The sequence below is a fragment of the Melospiza georgiana genome, chromosome 7, assembly GCF_028018845.1.
Source record: "Melospiza georgiana isolate bMelGeo1 chromosome 7, bMelGeo1.pri, whole genome shotgun sequence".
Lineage (NCBI taxonomy): Eukaryota > Metazoa > Chordata > Aves > Passeriformes > Passerellidae > Melospiza > Melospiza georgiana.
Window position 1 is genome coordinate 2,351,302 of NC_080436.1, and position 19,298 is coordinate 2,370,599.

The 19,298-nt window shown below is 46.4% G+C and overlaps 1 protein-coding gene across 11 annotated transcripts in view; it reads right to left on the reverse strand.

The window, feature by feature from the left end:
- The window catches only part of AGAP1 (ArfGAP with GTPase domain, ankyrin repeat and PH domain 1), a 335,199-nt gene that overhangs the window by 207,479 nt on the left and 108,422 nt on the right, over positions 1–19,298 (reverse strand). For 7 of the 11 annotated variants that reach the window (XM_058028441.1, XM_058028446.1, XM_058028443.1 and 4 more), the window contains exons 2-5: positions 18,833–18,891; positions 14,615–14,702; positions 13,945–13,956; positions 294–379 (exon numbers count right to left, since the gene is read on the reverse strand). In XM_058028441.1, coding sequence (XP_057884424.1) covers positions 294–379; positions 13,945–13,956; positions 14,615–14,702; positions 18,833–18,891 — 245 coding nt within the window. The remainder of the gene's footprint in view (positions 1–293; positions 380–13,944; positions 13,957–14,614; positions 14,703–18,832; positions 18,892–19,298) is intronic. The other 4 variants (XM_058028448.1, XM_058028445.1, XM_058028440.1 and 1 more) reach the window with 1 other exon arrangement.

Below are 19,298 nucleotides of genomic sequence, written 5' to 3' on the forward strand. Positions count from 1 at the left end.
GTGAAATCCTGATGTGTCACCAGGGGAAGCACAATGCTTGGGAATTCAGTGTAAATGAGCTGGATATCCTGACTTGCACAGTCTCAGTCAGAATCCCAAATACTCACTACACACACTCATCCATCCATCGTAGCTGAAATCCCAACCATTTGCTGGACAAAATCTTTTCCACCTGAGGGTGATGCTGGAATTCTCCTGGCAGGAAGATGAGAAGGAGCCAGGACAGAACAAAGCAGAGCCAGCTCTTTGAAAGGAAGTTCTGAAAAACAAGGGAAGGGAGGCTTGGGGCTCACCTGTGCCTCTGGAGGGCCTCCTTCATCTCTGATCAGCAGCAGGTAGCTCTGGCCATCAACCACTATCTCCTTCTTGAATCTCCCACCTGCCACACAAAGCAGCTGGTTACACACAGCAGAGGGACAGAACACACAACAGAAAAAGGCTTCACTTGTGGAAACAAAAGCTCTTTGCAAATTCACCAGCAACTGGAGTGTTACTGAGGTTTATATGCACATACATGGGAATTACTTCAAGTTAAGGCATGTACTTGCCTTATTTATATATATAAATATATATATAGTGGGGAAAAGCCAGGAATTGCATTACATCCCACGTTAGGTGTCCTTGGGTTGATACATCCAGTTAAAACCCTGTATGTGTCACCTTTGTTTTTAATAATTGTCACAAGTGTCTGTAAGAAAGGCAGTGCACACAAACATGGTGTCTCCTCCCCAAAAGCAGTTTCCTGTGGCACCCAGCATTTCCCCAAGGGAAGCCCAGTTCTCAGAGCACACAAGAGTGGGATGTTATGGGATGAGAACTCCACACTCACACACCACAGTTAGGGGAAGGTGCCACACACGTTAGACAAAAAGCTATGATGGTGCTGCCTCTGGAGAGATGTGCTAAGCCAGCAGAGCAGCCTGTGCTGCTGGCTTGGGAGGAATCCCACACCTGCTCTGGACACCTGGACAACGAGAGGGCAGCCGTAGTCTCCAAGTACATCCTGCTCCTGCATTTCCAGGGAGTGCAGATCAGGAGGTGCCTGGCACCACCAAGGAGGCTCCCAGCCCAGCACTGCTCTGTCACCCCCACTCTGGCTCACAGGGACTCAGCCACCACCCAGGGCAGGGCTGGGATTGCTGCTTTTGGGGCCAAAAGCGTATTTTGGGCACTCTGCTGCCTCTCTCAGAAATGCCAAATCCCATTTAGGCCTTCTGGTGTGGCAGAGCCTAAGCCAGGATTAGCAAACTTGGCCTAAGCCTGGGGAGGCATTTAGGCTCCTCTCCTGGAGCAAACCCACTCTTATCTCCCCACCTAAGCCCCAAAGCCCCCAAGGCCTCCAGCTCAGCATCACCCACCCTCGCAGCTGAGCTCACCATGCTGAGATAAAACACATCCCTTAACACACCCCAAACTTCTCTCTTTGTCCTATTTGTAAAAACCGGAATTAGTTCTGATTTGAGCCCTATTTCCCAGCTCCAAAATGTGTCCTTCCACAAAAACCAATGGTAGAGAGCCAACAGCTCAGCCTTGCTCTCCAAACAAGCTCCCCTAGCAAGTAAGTCAGTAAGTCAGCACTCTCAGACTAATGCTCAAAACACAACAATCTGCACAAAAATTGCTGCCTTAAGGGAACCCAATGCTGGCTTAGACCCACCATTCCCCCCAGCCCAACCACAACAGCAGCCTTCAAACCAAGATTACTCCACAGCAACGCTCAAGCATGTTTAAACACATTTTGTGTTTAATAAAAGATGTAAGAATTAGAGGTTTTTGTGGGTTTGTGCTGGGGTTTTTTGTTAAATCTTTTCTTTATAAACTTATCCTATTAGCAGTATTAAGCATGCAGCAATGAAGACTATCACATTTCTGGTTGTTTAATGGCACAGAAGGAGCAGAAGAGCCACGAATGGATTTTCATTATCTCACTCACAAAGTGGATTTCAATCCTGCCCTCACAGATCAAGTGGCAGATAGATATCTACCATTACTGAACCTGAAAAGAACAATCCCAAACAAGTGTAGAACTTGTAAAGGAAACAGCCTCAGCTCTCAGGAACTGGATTTCTATTAATCAGGCCATTATTTCTATACGCTGTCGATTAAACGTGCTTCCCAATGAAGTGTTAACTAAGATGAATTACTTAATATAGAGCCCTCCAGAGAGGGGCTTTAAAGCTGCAAGTAACAATGGAAATACACTGTATGCCTGATCAGAGAGGGAAAGTTCTGCCTAATTGCCATTTCCTATTTCCTTTTTTTTTTAAACACTGCAAGTTCCCCCAGCTAATTACAAAATACCACACACCGAATGCGTTTGGGAGCCAACTCATTATTCCCATGGTCAACAGGATGCCTTGCCAGCCTCACTGTACCTTCAAACACTCCTCAGAGGCACAAAGAAGGTACAGACAGGGCGGATTTAAAAGCTTAAGCAGAGAACTGAAAAATAAAAAAAAAAATATTTGAGTGTACAGCTCACAAATGTGAGCCCTACGAGATTTACTCTTCATGATTTGACTGTTGAGAGCAGCTTGGAAAAGGGCATTGAATTTAATAAATGCAGTGCAAGTTAGCCACAGCTCTTCTCCTGTGTGAATCCACACTAAATGATCACCTTGGGGACCTGCTCCTTGCCTTCCCCAAAACCACTGGGCGTGGAGCTCAGTGCAATTATTGTTATTTCCAGGATTAAATTCAGATCCTGACGCGCTGTCCCACTTCACCGAGGGCTGTCACCCTGCTGCAGCCAACAGCCACAGTCAGCTCAAATCTGCTCAAGGGCCTTCTTCACCCTTGGAAGCAGGATGTGCTCATTAGCTGGAACAGGCACATCCTCACAATCCTTGATTTCTGTTTGGATGGAAGTATTTAATGACAAACAGTTTGAATTTAACACCCCTCCAACCAAACTGTTTCAAAGAATGCCCTGCATTTCCAAGCTGCACTAAATATTTCAAAACAAATCCAAAGGCTCAGAAATGGAACAGCAAACTCACGCTCATCCCTCGAGTAAGAATTATTTTATGCAAATCTCAGCTCACAGCAGGACTCATCCCTAATAACTTGTGCTTCTCCACCATTAAGGAGCCCTTATCATGAGCACAGCACAAAATTAGGTGCTGCCCAGGACAGAGATTAAGAAAACCGACCTCAATATCAAGAATTTACACAAACAAAAGCATAAACAGTGAAGAATGGAAAGAGCAAGGCTGTACCCTGCAGGTATCTGTGGTTGTAGGATTAAGGCAAACAATGAACTGCTTCTCCTTTGATTTGATGAGCCTTGATGAGACCCAGGAGCACTTTGGGCAAGGGCAGCAATTTTGGGGTGCTTCAGCTTGGACAGCACCACGTTCTTTTTTTGTTCTGTTTTTAATATATCCAGGGGTTTGTAAAGCACTACAGGCAAAGAGGAATTACAGAGATCAGCCAGTTCAAATACTGGACTACAGCAACCCATGAGGAAGCCAAACACTCTCCCAGGGCTACAAAATACCCCCTATTTTCCTAAATATCTGCCTGTGTGACAGAGCCAGGAATTGCTGTCTAAACCAACAGCACTGAGAACAAAGAAATGACCTTCATAACACAGAGAACGAGCTCAAAACCCACAGCACCATTCCCAGGGGAGGTGGCTGCCTTTGCTCTGGTCCCATCAGGATTATGACACACGCAGCTTTTTAATGAGGGAGCTGCTCAGCTCCCAGATGTACCTGCCAGGGGAGGGGATGACTGGTGGCCCAAGGATGGGGCACCACGGGCACTTCAAGGCACTTATTCCCAGCTTTCCAGGGCTAGAACAGTAGCCATTCCCACAGGCTCATTGTCAGATAAGCACAGGATTTTTGCAGGTGACAAATCTCCTCCCTGTGCCCAAACTCACGAGGCAGCCCCCAAACCAGCCCGGCTCTCCCAGGTGCACCTGGCCACACTGCTGCTGTAAAATGCCCCACGTGGATACACAGCTTTGAGCAACACAAAGCTAAATAAATGCTGTGCATCAGCAATTTACAGCCCTGGCTGAAGCCCCAGCACAAACTGGAATAGAGGGGGGATCAAGCACAGCTTCCTGATCTCATTGTCATGCACGACCCTCCGCAAGGTGAGCGCGCGGCATCAGCGCAGAAACGAACCAGCGAAAATCAGAATTCAATTTAAACACTGCACACACACTGGCAATCAGAGGTGCTCTCTGGAACAAAAGCTGGGTATGACATGGGGAATTCTGGGCATGGAGGCTTTAATCCAGGCTCTGACAGCCTGGCCACCCCCTCCTCTCGCCGAGAGCCGTTCCAGCGCGTAATTGCTCAGCGGAGCAGCCGCTGATTCTGCTGCTGCATCCCCAGGCCCCACTGTGCTCACCAGGCTCTTTATTCAAGCAAATTGCCACGGGGATGAAGTTATTTAGCCATGTGAGAAGGATAAATTCGGGGGGCTGGCCACACGACAGGCACAGGCAGCAGCTGAACGTCTGCTGTGGCAGGGCAAGGCAGAAGGGAGGGCTGAGGCAGCTCTGAAGGACTCAGGCAGCTCCTGGATTTCATATTCCCAGTGACATGTGCATTTTGACAACCGCAGCCAGTTGTCTCACACATGCACGTTCTCTCCCTTTTTTCCCCCCCATCAGTGCCAAGAACCTGGCTCCTCTTCAGGGAAACACGTTCAGAAATCCTCTGTTCAAACAGATGGCCACAGAGTGAGTGGTCTTCTGGTTAGCTACTCACGTTTTTTTTTTATTGAAATAAACTAATTTTAAAATGTTTATCACAGCATTGCCTTAAAAGGAAAAAGAAATTTTAAAAAAGGAAAAGGTTCTTCCCCCAGAGGGTGTTGGGGCACTGCCCAGGCTCCCCAGGGAATGGGCACAGCCCCAATCCTGCCAAAGCTCCAGGAGGGTTTGGACAACGCCCTCAGGGATGCACAGGGTGGGATTGTTGGGGTGTCTGTGTTGGATCAATGATCCTTCCAGCCCAGGATATTCCATGATTCTATGATTTGGGGCATTTCCTGAATACAAGCACTGTGCTAAACAACAATTTAGAAACTGTGAGCAGCTGAGCTGGGTCAAGGATCAAAGACCAAGGAACCATTGCTGCCACACGAGACTGAAGCTGCAAAAAGAGCCCTGGACCCCCTTTCCAAACACTACCTGGGTAAAACAAACCCCAAAAGCCAACAACAGCAGCCTAGACTGAGCTCTTCAACCCCCACCATCTGCTTTACTCAACAGGTTTAGGATATAGTCCAGGAAATCCATGGAGGGGCCCTGGAACTATCAAACCATACCCAATTACAGCAAGGGACTATCTATAAATGCAATATTACATCTTATCATCTGATCTTTACCTAAAAACTGCCAAGGAAGCACTAATACATCATCCTGCAACACCATGGAAACAGGGCTCAATGCTGGAATTTTAGGGGCAGCTGCAATGACATTTAACAACTGAATTCTGAGAGGCACTCATGGATGTATTTGCAGTGCCTCTCCAGAAGGGCAGATGCAATGGGTTCCTAAAACTGGCTGTGATTTGAAGGGAGATCAATGGAATTTTAGAGTTTTAACTGTTTAGAAAAAAAGCTTACCCTTCAAAAATATATAAAAAATACCTCAAGCTGCATAGAACCTCCAGGGTTGGATAGGACAGTGGGAAAAACCTGTGAGGGTGAGCAGGCCCTGGCACAGAGTGCCCAGAGCAGCTGTGGCTGCCCCTGGATCCCTGGCAGTGCCCAAGGCCAGGTTGGATGAGGCTTGGAGCAGCCTGGGACAGTGGAAGGTGGAATGGAATGAGCTTGGAGATGGCTGGGACAGTGGAAGGTGAAATGGAATGAGCTTGGAGATAGCTGGGACAGTGGAAGGTGGAATGGAATGAGCTTGGAGATGGCTGGGACAGTGGAAGGTGAAATGGAATGAGCTTGGAGATAGCTGGGACAGTGGAAGGTGGAATGGAATGAGCTTGGAGATAGCTGGGACAGTGGAAGGTGGAATGGAATGAGCTTGGAGATGGCTGGGACAGTGGAAGGTGTCCCTGCTCATGGCAGGGGTGGAATGGAATGAGCTGAAAGGTCCCTCCCAAGGCAAACCACGCTGGGATTCCATGATAAACAGGCTGAGCTAGATCCAGTGTTTTATCTCAAGCAGCAGGAGAGGAAGGTGATTGATTAACCACCAAGATAATGGGAACTAAGCAGAGCCGGCCTCTGAGCAATTAAGATTCCCTCATTACCCAGGGACAGGGCTCACTCAGGAGCAGCCCATGCTCCACTTTCACTGCAAAGCTCCTGACAGCCAGTGCAGGCTGGGCTAAGCCAATTAGAGAGGGCCAGCCTTAAAAAAATCACTGTAATGTGAGTGCAGCCAGAGAGGTAAGGCACACTCTGTCCCCATCAAATGACTCATCTGAAAGGAGCAGCACGATAGTAATCCAAGTTTCTGCAGCAGTTTCAACCCTCCTGCACCCACTTTATTAATAACCTAGAAGATGGAAGTAACAGGCTATTTAGTTTCTAGATAATGAAGCAGGAGGGACTGCAATTATGGGAGAAAATTGGATTGTACTTCAACATGACCGTAACGAGCTCGAGAAATAGAGAGGAAAAATAAAAGCAGCATCACAGGGACAAAAGTGGGGACAAAGCAGCTGTGGAAAGATGGGGCAGGATGGCAAAAACCTCTGGCACAGGAGAGAAAAGCAGCTGGGAATTCCTGCAGAGTGCAGAGAAGGGGACAGCCTGTCCCTAGCCTGTGTCACCACGCCAGCCTCAGCCTGTGCTGATCAGGACAGGGCACCCATGGCAGATAAGGACCAAAATCTGCCTGCAAAACACCCAGGCAGAAAAATAAACATGTGCACCCTGGTTATTTAGGGGAGCAGACTAGGAAGGGAGAAGAGGTGTGAGTTCTTAGTAAGAAATAAATTGCTGATCCCATTTTAGGGCAAGGGAAATACTTTTCCCATCTTTCCAGTTATTAATTGTTACGGTCCCAGGTAAACAGGCAAGAACATCGTGTGGGAGCAGACATACAAAGCACCAAATCCCAATTCCAGGGATAACCCTTGGGTTCAGACACCCCTCAGTCCAAGATGAAGCAGGAACCCATCTTCATCAGACACCCACTGCAAGAACTGTGGCACTGAGCAAGGGAAGGCTGAACATGTTGTGTGTTCTCCTGGTTCAGAAGCATTTCTGACAGATTAAAGGGCAGGAAAAACAACCCCCAGGAACCTGTGGGGAGGCCCCTCCTCTGGAACCCCCCCAGAGCCCTCACACCCACCCACCCTCCCCAATATCAGGGATATTGTCAGCCACAAGCTGACAAGGACCCACAATTCAATCACTGCTCCCATTTCTTCCAACAGCTCATTTTTCATCTGTTTTTTTTTTTTAATTTCCTTCTCTTGGTTTATTTTACTGACAGCAGGTGCAGAGAGTTGCTTACACCTCACACCCACTAATTGTATATACACAAGTCTAATTTTAAAAGCTTATTTTTATCAAAGCAGTCAGAGACAAAAAAAACCAGCAAGTCATCTCCTTCAGGCAGGATGTGATCCCACTTCAGCACACTCCCACCTTTTCCACCACCAGTCTTTTCCAGTTTTAAACACAGCCCAAAACACCACTTTCCAAACAGAGTTCCTCACAAAGGCAGCCCCATGATTTAAAATATCATCCTTTATTTTTGCTGCAGCTCCTTCTAAGTTGGCTTCTCAGGCATTTCATCTTCCAGGCAAACACATCCCAGCTTTCACTCTAACACGAAATTCAACTGCTCAAAATTTCTGCTTGACCTCACAAGCTTCCAACATACTTGCTAAATCCCAATGTGCACTAACAAACCCTAAACAGCTCACCAAGACAGCCCAAAATGTAAGCACTGATGCCCACATCTCAGATCTTTCCAAACACCCCTCTGCTTTTCATACCCACACAGCTCCCCTAATACCTGTCCTTTCATTGCAGCTTTACATCACAAATAGCAACTGAAGTTAAAAATGGACTTAGCAGAGATTACACCATAATCAGAATTTTACCCTTCCTAAAATGGCAACAAAGCCCTGGTGACAGCAAATTGAGGGGTCTGTGAGAATTCAAAATGTTGTGAATATTTCTTTTTGATACAACTTCCCATAACAACAACAGATTCAGTGAAGGGGGGGGGGGGGGGGAAAGCTCACAATAAGAAATCAAATACAAGCTGAACAAGGAACATGCTCAAAGAAAAATATTAAAACCTGGCTTTGAGATCAAGAGTGAAACAGTGGGCTGTGATTTTGTAATACATCCAAAAGGAGTATTTGAGAAATGTTTGAGAAATAAAAGCACAGGGAGGTCCAGCAGGAGCCACTCTCAACTGGCTTCAAAAGCAGCAGGGAGCAGTAGAGACCCAAAGCCATGGAAAGCCAGAGGAGGTGGGGCTGGAAAAGCCCTCTCACATCACCAGTGTGACCCCACCAGCACTGCCAGGGCCACCTCTCACCCCTGTCCCCAGTGCCACATCCACATGGCAATTTTTAACATTTCCAGTGATTCCCCCACTGCCCTGAAGAGCCTGTCCCAACGCCTGACAACCCTTCTGGTGAAAAACTTTTCCTTCATACCCAACCTAAACTTCCCTGGGCACAACTCGAGGCCATTTCCTCTTGCAGCATCACCCACTATTGGGAAAAGTCACTTGTACTCCTGCAAAGAGCCTAAATTTGTCAGAGAAGTTCTATAAATCTGCTTTACAGCCTGTCCCAGAGACACAACCCTCAGAGCAGCACACCAATGCTGCAGACATTATTTCCCAAAAACCCCTGGCCATTCAAGGTGTTAAAGAGAACACCTCGAGGACCCTCAGGGAACACAAGCGAAAAGGGAAGCTTTCCTGGCAATCTGCTTCCTCAGCACCTCCTAAAGAGCAAATACTTGAGTTTTTTCCTTTAATTAACAGAGCCCCTCATTTGTGTGACACTTGAAGCAGTCCCCAAGCTGACAGCTGGAACAGAGAGGTTTTCAAAGGGATTTTTTTCCCTCTAACCCACACAGGCAGTCCCAGGAGGGTGAGGAGAGGGAAGGACTCCAGAGGGGAGAGGGCAGAATGCATAAACACCCCCTTTTATGCTGAGCCTGAAAGGCTCCAAAAGCCCAAGAGAACCCTCTGCAGCAGTGCTTTAAAGGGATCAAAAAAGAGACAAGTGTTGGTTTATAGCTGGGTGTCAGCGTGAAATGCCAAATAAAAATAATCACTCAGTGCTATTACAGCAAAAAGGCAGACAAAGAACTGGAAAGAGGTAATTTTGAAACACATGTCCCAAGTCATCACTGGCTTCTGAACACGAGACAGAGCCTGCCTGTGGGTTTGCAGGCCAGAAGAAACCTTCATCTGCCCCAAAGTGCTGAGGGGGCTCCTGAAAACTGCACCGAGGATTTGAAACCAGCACAGAAAATTTCAGCTGCCTCGGGTTTTGCAGTGCAAGAACCACAAAATGGTTTAAGGTTTATGTGGCTTTTTGAAACTCATGTTGGGATTCTTGCAAAGCCTCCCTGTGTAAATTCTTACATGTGTGATGGGGATTTTCTGGCATTCCAGAAAATGCTGAAGGAAAAGGCATGAGTGGTTGCAGGGAGAGCACCAAGTACATCCTCACAGAACACATTTCTCTGCTCTTCATTTCCACTGCAGCCAGCTGCTCACTGAGAACAGAGCTCACAGATTAGTCTGGGACACATCCTCCCTTTATTCATCAAAGATCAAATTGGGGTGTTCAGTAAATATGGCCTTCCTACATATCTGAGAAATATGAACTGGATAAAAATAGCAATGGCTTCTGTGAAGAGAGTTGGAGCCTCAGGAACCTGATTGCTCACAGCAGGCAGAACTGCCTGAACCATGTGGAGAAGGGGACAGGAGCCCCAGGGCTGCAGAGGGGACAAACTGCCCAGTTCTGTTCAGCCCAAAACACAAACCCTGACCCCAGCCTGAGGATAAATCTCCCAGCACAACCCCAGCAAGCACAGACAGATCCCAGAGGGGTTTGGGCTGGAAGGGCCTTTAAAGCCCATCCCATTCCACCACCCCAGAGTGCCCAAGCCTGGCCTTGAGCACATCCAGCCACGGGGCAGGGTTTTATCCCTTTTGTTATCCCTTTGGGGTTTTTCCCCAGGTGAAGCAGGTCCACATTCGTGGATGCAGGCCAGGCTCAGACCTGAATGAAAGCACCTGGCAGGTCAGCCCAGTTCATAGATTATGGCTGAACTTTCTGCATCCACATTGTGTAAGGGTCTGTGGCCAGCAGAAAATCTCTTAAGAGGATGTGAACAACAGCAGCTGAAATTTTAAAGCACTCTTCCTCAATCCTCCTTGCATAATTACCCTTTGCTGAGGAAGCAGCAGACAGGAATAGTTACTCGAGATAAACTGAAAAACACAGACATGCATCCCTCAAGATGGAATTTCTACACAGAATCAGAATCCTTGAGCTTGGAAAAGGCTTGAAGATCATCAATGCATGCTTTTGTTACAGGCTGGCAACTTATTTTCATGACATGCTTCAAAGGGAAGGCTGAGGGTGACACTCCATTTAATATTTTAATATTAGACCTGATCATTGCTGCCACTCAAGTGACACTGCTCACTGTAGCACTGAAAAAGTTATGTGGTGAAGGCTGAAACAGCATAAAAATATTTTTAGGTCAAATTTGGAAAGAGAGTAAATGATCACAGCTTTCTGAAAAACACATTAAAGGCTTTATTCTGTATCTTTTACTGGGGGAAATTTGATTTCTAGTGTAAGTTCCTTCACAAAGAGAGATGAAACCTCCCCTGACTGCAACAGCTACTTGGGATGGTGGATGGCTTTTATGCTTTTTAAAACACTAAAAATAATTACTCCACATGAAATGAATATATAACTCTTAAATATATCCCAGAGTACATGAGAAAAAAAAAACTCCTTTTTTGTCATCCCAGCCTGGGCCACAGTTTGTCTTTTTTTTTTTGTTTTGTTTTATTAGACTCACTGGAAAACAAAGCACTGAAATAATCATGACATGACTTTAAATATTCACAGACATGCCAGAGACGTGGAAAGGCCTTTAAGTCATGTTTCACACCTCTGTGGCTTTTTGGAAACAAAAACCCAAACAAGTAACAGAACCCTCCTGCCACTCACTACTCCTGTAAATTCCAGTTCACCTTGGTCTGCAAAGAATTCAGTCTCAAATTCCACCACGCCATTCAGTCTCAAAATACAGCACACATCTCACTTGGCTCCTACAGGCAGAATTCAATTCTAGATGGGGGAAACAAAGCCACAACACTTCCCACACAGCTCACTTGTTGTTTCAGCAGGTAAAGCAGTTTTTATTCCAATTGCTCAGAAGGTCCTTAGAAGATGACAAATCCCTAGGATTCCTTATCTCCCATCATTTCTGTGAAAAACACATTTCCTCTCTGGTGAAAATTTAAAAAGGATAATAGGAGATAAGGATTACAGAGTAAAGGTTATTACAGCTAAGAGCACACTGTTATCTTTGGGGATACTCTTTAAATACTTTTTCTTTTGTATCAGCTTGTTGTATATTCAGAGACTCCTTTGCATAGTAAACTTTTCTTTAAACCAGTTCACATGTCCTAAGTAAATCTTCTTTTTGGGTCTTTTTTTAGAATATAGGTATCCTTTGGTTATGGTTTTAGTCTTAAAAAATATCTTTAGTCTTGTTCTTATCACCTCCAGTTTTTGGGCTTTGGTCTACACTGCCATCAGACATTGAGTGTTGATAGTTGGCATATTTGTAGCAGGTGTCTTCTTTATATGTTTATTAGATGTTATCTAAGTAGGTATTTATACTTATATCAGCTATTCCACTACTATGGCTAAGCTTAATTAACAACAGAAATAAAAACTAGATCTTCGTAACAAAGCTACTGTAACATCACACATACAGAATCCATTTTAACATTTGCAAAAAGCCAGTATTAAAATATGTATCTATAACAATTTCTTTCTTTATCATCACAGAAAAGTCCCAGAGTACTGAAATTCCCCCCTGACAGCAGGGTAACACATTGCTGCTTTTCTTACATCTGATTTAAAACGTGTCACTCAGCAGCACAGCTGAGTGTGTGTTAAATATGCAAAGGAAAACTCTCAAGGCCCTTTTTCTTCCTTATAAAAACTTATTCTTTGAGAAAACAAAGGTTTGCAAGTTGCAAACACAAGAGGGACTGAAAAGTTCTGAGCAGAAATCAAAACTGGGGCAGGCAGTGAGAGAGAAGTGCAGGGTGAGGTGCAGGTTCCTCCTCCTGGTGGGGAGGTGGTGATGGGCACAGAGAAATCTCTTACTGGGAGAGCTGAAGGAAACCTGAAACCACCTTTACACAGCTCAAATTCATTTCCTGGGACGCTGGAGCCCTCAAGGCCTGCAGGAGATGTGGATGCAGGGCAGGTTTCCTGGTAATTGCAGCCATTTAGAGGCAGAGGAGAGCAGAAATAGCAGCCCCTGGCCCTAATCACCACTTGCACATGAAGCAAATATCCATCACCTCACCCATTAGGCACTGATTTTATGATGCCTGTTAAATTTAGCTGTTAGGAAGCCATTCCAAGCCAGTAAACTCAGGTTTTCCTTAACTGATCAAGCAGCTGACACCTTCACATCCGACATGCATCCTCTTCTTTATCCAATTTAACAGCCTGACACATTTATAGTCCCACAGGAAAGGAGAGAGGGGAGGATCCACAAGGGTCTCCAGCACGAAGGATTTTCTAGGGACTTGTTTGAAGGACCTGAAAGTGCTCAGGACCAGGTTGGAGGGGGCTTGGAGGACCCTGGGATAGTGGAAAGTGTCCCTGCCCATGGCAGGGGTGGAACAGAGTGAGCTTCAAAGGCCATTCCAACCCAAACCTCTCTGTGCTCCTGTGATTCTCTGACAGAGAAGTAAAACACAAATCCCCCCTGCAGATGTTTACTGAGGGTAATTTATGTGGGTTGAATTTCCTTTCATGCTGACTTGATTGGAAACCTTGACCTGATCCCTCACAAGGCAAATCAGAGCTCTTAATTATTCCAGTTTTCCTCCTGTTAAGGAAATGCAACAGTGTCATTAGTGAGGCTTGTCAGGCACACTTATGTGCACAGAAATGATTTGACACAGCTTTTGTCATCTACTCCTTGCAGGAAAAACAGTCCCAACGTCACTCCAGCACTGTAAATAAAAATCCTTCAAGACAAAGGGGACAGATGGCAACACTCCCAAGGAATATCACCTGAAATATTCATCCTTCAGGAGGAGAGGAGGGCTAGCCCTGTCAACAGTCAGGAGATTTGAATCTTCCAAGGGAAAAAAAAACCCCAAAAACATAACCAAATATCCTCTGTTCATGAAGTGGAGGAAGAGATCTGTCAAGACAGTGATTTTTGCTGAAGATTTGCTGCACTCAGTGCCTCTGCAGCCTCTGTCAGCATTTCTCACTATCAGCATCCACAAGAGGATCCACACACACTTCTGTGCACAGCCTCAATTGCTACCATCAATTATTATTGTCAGCCCTAGCTACAAACCAGCAAAAGCATTCAGGGCAAACTTACACACTGCAGGAGCTCAGTGTCAGTGCAGCTCCACAGGAAAATTCCTTGTCCATCCCTCCCTTCCCCTCTCCTCCCATTTTAACTGCAATCCCAGGCTGTTAAAATGTCAACTACCAAGCTGAACCAGCTTCCTGTGGCAAGAGTTAATTAGAAACAAATGTTATCAGAGATGCATGAAACTACAAACTACTGCTGAAGAGACAACTACAGCAAGAGACAACAACAGTGAGATGCACTAAAGACTTGAAATCAAAAGGGAACAACTCAAAATGATACACAAAACAAGGGGGAAAACGCTCTAGTACAGAAACCACCATCTGGCCCTTCCAAACCAGAGCTGCCATGAAGACAATGTATAGTTACCTGCATCCATATCTGCAAAGAAGGGAACAGCCAGTAAGGGAAAGAAGGAACCAGAAATTCAGTGTCTCAGAGTTGGATTTAAAAGTTCATAAGGAGAACAGATAAAGAAAAATAATCAAAAAAGTATTTACTGTAAGATAAACCTCGATAAGGTACTGTGACAATTTTTGATTTCAAGCTATAAACTGGGATTAATGTTAAACACTACAGTGTACAAATTAATTTTCTATGCCATAAAAACATTTTTAAAAAACCACAAATATTTATTAAATTAAACAATAAGTAAGTTACACATTTTTAGGTGAAGATTTTTATTCTCCTAACAGGAAACCCACCACTACAGACAGTAACTGTGGCTTTCAACAGCCCAAGTGAAAGCAGCAGCACTACTGAGAGCAGCCAACTCCTCTCCATCAGGACTAATTCCCACATGGACACTCACTGGGGGCCAAAGTATTTAAAGGATGCAAAGCAAAGTATTTAAAGGATGGAAAATCCACAATTTTATTGTGCATACTTAGCCCGCTCTGGAGAATGCTAAAGCAAAAATCCCCATGCATTTTGAATAACACATGGGATTTTTTTTTTTTAATCATTTCTGCATGATCAAAAATGAGCAGGGATGTGGATTGTGGGGGGAAAGCAGGCTGGGAGCTGTGGATGCACCTACCTTCAGGTGACTCCTCCTGGACATAGGTGCCGGTCAGGTAGCGGTGCACCAGCGCCGACTTCCCGCTCGCCAGGTTCCCCACGATCCCCTGCATGCAACACGGAAAGAGAGCAACAAAGAACTCAGCTGCAAGCCATCCCTGCAAAAAAGTTGTGTCTTCTGGCAAAATCTTCACGTGGAATAACACCTCAAGCAACAGACACAGAGCAAAATGTGCCCAGAGATAAATAAACTTTGATTGTGTTTAGTGTGAGGAAGCCGGTTGCAGTTATTACAGCATTTAGGTAGAAGTTGAGGAGGGTAAGTTTAGGGTTGTAGATAATAATGATTGCTATTCAGCCTAGGTGGGAGATGGAAGAAAAACCTAGGATTTTTCAATTTGTGTTTGGTTGAGTCCTATTCATCCTCCTAGGGCTGCTGAGAAGATAGCCAGGATGGTTAGGAGTGTAGGGTTTAATGAGGGTGAGGTTATGAACAGCAGTGGTTGGGGTGGGGGAGACCTGAGAGATCACCTTGTTCCACCACCCCAGGGTGCTCCAAGCCCTGCCCAACCTGGCCTTGGACACTGCAGGGATGGGCCACCCTGTGCCAGGGCCTCCCTACCTTCCCAGGGAATTATTTCAGCCCAACCCCACAGAGTTTTCTTCCTGGAGGTGCTCAAAGCCCAATGGCTTGAGGAGATTTGGGGTTCGTGCCTTTAAAGGGTAGCACGGAGCTGAGGACACCCTGCTCCCTTCTTGGGGGAGGGAGGTGATGGAAGCTTCTCTCCCCCTCTGAAACAAGCCCAGCCTGCTCTGCTCTCTGCTGTTTACTTGACCCTCACCAGAGGTTCAGAACAGAAGGTCCCTGGAGAGAAGATGAACTCTGCTGATCTGCCTGGATTGCCAAAGGGCCCGAGGCAGCAGCCACGAGCTGCACATTGTGTGCCCCATCTTCTCACCCCATCCCATCTTGTCAGCCCCAGCTGGCAGGACAGCACCCCCCTGATCAAAGCTGGCTTGGTGGGACCCAGCCAGGTGTGCTGGCACCCCCAATTCCCCCTGCCTGGGGCTGCTCCCACAGCGTGGGCAGCAGGGGAGGGAGGGAGGGAGGGATGCTGGGATGAGTCACAGGGAGAAAATGACATCTCCAGCACGTGTCCCTCACCCCCAGGACATGCAGCAACCTCTCCCATTAATGCCTTTTCCCTCCATTACATGCCCATGGGCTGCAGTACATCTGTCTACTCCCCTCACACCACAGACCCACTGAGAGCTGAGGGTGAGCAAACAGCTTGGCCCTGGCACCTCCTCTCGTCCCCAAAGTGACACAAAGCTTCCCAAGGAGAAGCTCCTTCCTTTTTTCTTTTTTTTGCCTACAACAATGTACACAGTCCCCCACACTCAGGATTCACCACTGAAAAACAGTTATTTTAGTGTGTGAAAGCTGAACTGTGTTTTTCATGGTCTACACATGTGGCCAAGACAACAATTTTCCAGTAAAACCTTCACTTAAAGTGATTAGCCTTGTGTGGATGGAAATTAATTTCATTTTCTAGTACACCCGTGCCAAAACTGTAACTGGCAGGGAGAACAGAACAGCATCAACCTGGGGGTCCACTCAGAGGCAACATCCCATGGCTGGGATGTCTTGTTCTATCCAGAGACCCTCAAAATTTAAAAGACATCAAAAGATTCAAGAGCACAATTTTATGTAATAATTGTTTTTAATATCCCAAAGGTCATACCAGGTCACACCATTTGACAGCACTTCAGGTTCTGTGACACATTGCTGCAAAGCAGGAGCAATAAATTCCACACTGGGAAAAAAAATCTGACTTCTGATACAGTTTCTCTGTTTGTCAGCATTAATATTTGCTTTAAGGCTGATCCCCCACAGCATGACAAAAATGCCAGCCTGTTTTCACAGCAGTCATATTCCTCTCTCCCTGCTTTACACACAAACAATCCCAGTCATCTCCATTTATTTATGGATATGTCTGAAATGCACCAAGTTATGACAAGCATGTTAGGGAACAAAAATACCACCCTAACCCAGCTCAGGGAGGAGAAAATTCAGCTCCAACTCACTGCTCTTTTCAGTTGTGACTTGTGCAACACTGAATCATTTATTTCCATGTGCCAGACGTGCTGTAAAACAAACCCCAGCCACTTTGCCCACACCTCCTAAAGCCTGGTGGGGAAAATCAGAAACTGTACTGAGGGCACTTGGCATTTTAAAGCTGTCCAGGAGAGGAGCCTGACTGCACTTGGCAGATCTTTCTGCAAGAAATTTGGTGATTTTATTCAACAATCTCTCATGTTTATCCTGCCTAACACATCCTCATTTAATATTTGAACAAACAGAACCAGGAACACCAAAGGCAGAGGTCTCACCAAGCTCTTGGCCACAATAAAAGCATCAAAACCCATAAGTAAAACCCAAGTGCTGGATCAGCAGGAGCCAGTTACAGAATCCCAGACTGGTTTGGGCTGGAAGGGGCCTCCAAGCCCATCCCATCCCTCCCCCTGCCATGGGCAGGGACACCTCCCACTATCCCAGGCTGCTCCAAGCCCCTCCAAGGTGGCCTTGAATGTCCTTCTGAGCACTGGAAGGAAACCAAGCTAAAGAAAGGAGGCAAAGACTGCTGTTCTTTCCTCAGAAGCACACTGAGAAATAGCTCCTTCCTTTATTGCAGCCCTGGGGGCTCTCTCTGCTCTCCCAGAGCCAGTTTCTGTTCCCTTTAAAAAAAAAAAAAGGGTACAACACAGCCACTCTAGAAATAAGTCAAAGATAAATAACAACAATAATCCAATTAAGGACCTCCCAGCCTGTACAGGAGGACAACCTCTCCCTTTACCATGGCCCTGGTGTTCCTCAGCCCCTGGAGCAGCCAGGATGAGGCTGAAGTGAGGGAATGGCAGGGGGCACTCACAGCCCCAAGCCTTCCCCAAGGGCAGATGTGCAGGAAAGGCAGAGCAGATTTCAGCTGGGCTTCCTGATTTACCCTTCCTCTTGGAGCACAAGCTCACAGGCACAGCTGCTGCTGCTGCTGGCTGCCATCACTTGCAGGGCTATAATCAAATTATTATTTTTGTAACAGCAGCAGTTGTGCTTTTCCCCTTGGGCAGCTCCCGTGGCACACTGACCACTGCAAATCCATTCTCTGCAGCAGCCACACAGCTGAAATCTGGAATTTCCCAGCCCTGCTCAGACAGGTCAGGGGCAGGACACCCAAGGGAACTCTCACATGGTGCAGCCAGGCTGGCACAAGAGGAAAATGTACCCTGAGACCATCAGCTGGTGCTCAGCAATGGTTTGTGCCCTGAATCCCAGCATGGAGTGCCTGCAGCTCTGCTCTCACCTGCAATTCCCAGTTTCCTTGGGGGTGCTGTGAATTAGCAGGGCTCAGAGGAGGGGAAGGGATGGGCAAGGAAACCCAGGAGAAGCCAGCTACTCCCAATCCTGAATTCCTAGTTTTTCACTGTATTTTGGGCCTTCCAAATGACACCATCTCTTTAACAAAACCTGGAGACCCTTCCTGAATTAGGGAATCACATCCACTGACTGCCAGGTTTTTCCTGCTCTCACCTTTCAAAGCAGCCACACAACTGCAGCTGTGAGGATGCTGCTGCCATTAAAATGCCTTTAATAAAAGTGCATTTACCCTGCTAAGTGTGGCCTTGCAGATTCTCTCACCTCCACAAAACACTACTGTCAACTCAGATTTTGGGAAAAGCTTTAAATTCTTTAAAGAGAGGGAGAACAGACATTTGCTCCTTGAAATCATGGAAACTTATAATGGGGAGATGAAATGAGCTTTACATGTCAGCTGCTAACTTCCACTGCCCTCCTAAGACTTCCCTGCTGAGAGGATCCCCCCTGAAAGCTGGTTCATGGAGCAGAACAAATTCCAGCAGTAATAAAACACTGTATGAGTAAAATGAATATTGAATATAGATAAAGAGAGGCTCGGCCCTGGAAGTGTTCAGGGTCAGGCTGGAGGGGGCTTGGAGCAGCCTGGGACAGTGGGAGGTGTCCCTGGAATGGGACAGGCTTTGAGGTCCCTCCCAATCCCAACCCTTCTGAGTCTATAACAGATATTTACAGGACAAATCCTTTACTTATGAAACTGATTTTTACGTTTTGCCCCAGCAGCAGCTGGAGTGAAGCCTGGGAGGTCCCCAGCGCTGTGTGACATTCCCAGCATGTCTCAGGCAGGAGCAAACACAAACTCACCACTTTCAGCTCGGGCACAGAGCGGCTCAGGGTCCATTCCTGGCTGTTCACAAAGGCATCTGTGGAAGAGGAGAACATTCCCAACATCAGGATAATGACATTTCATGCTCTGCTGCACACAATTTCATTCCACAGCTTCAGGAATGTGAGACCAAAGGTCTGATTCCTGAGAGGGTGACAGTCCAATGTGACAAAAACCAGGGAAATTGTATAAAAATCCCAAAAATTCCCATTCTGCATGGATCTGCTGCCAGCAGCAGGTGCTCCCACATCATCCCAGAGCTCAAACTCACTCCAGTTAGAGCAAAGGCTCTCCCAGGGTGTACACTGTCACAGACATCATTTATGGAAAATCATTCCCTTAGGATTTTTCCTTCTGAGAAGCTGTGAGGCCTCAGGAACAAAATGTAAACATTGATTATCTGCTGCTGTGGAATGCAACAGGTGCATCTGTGATTGGCCTCAT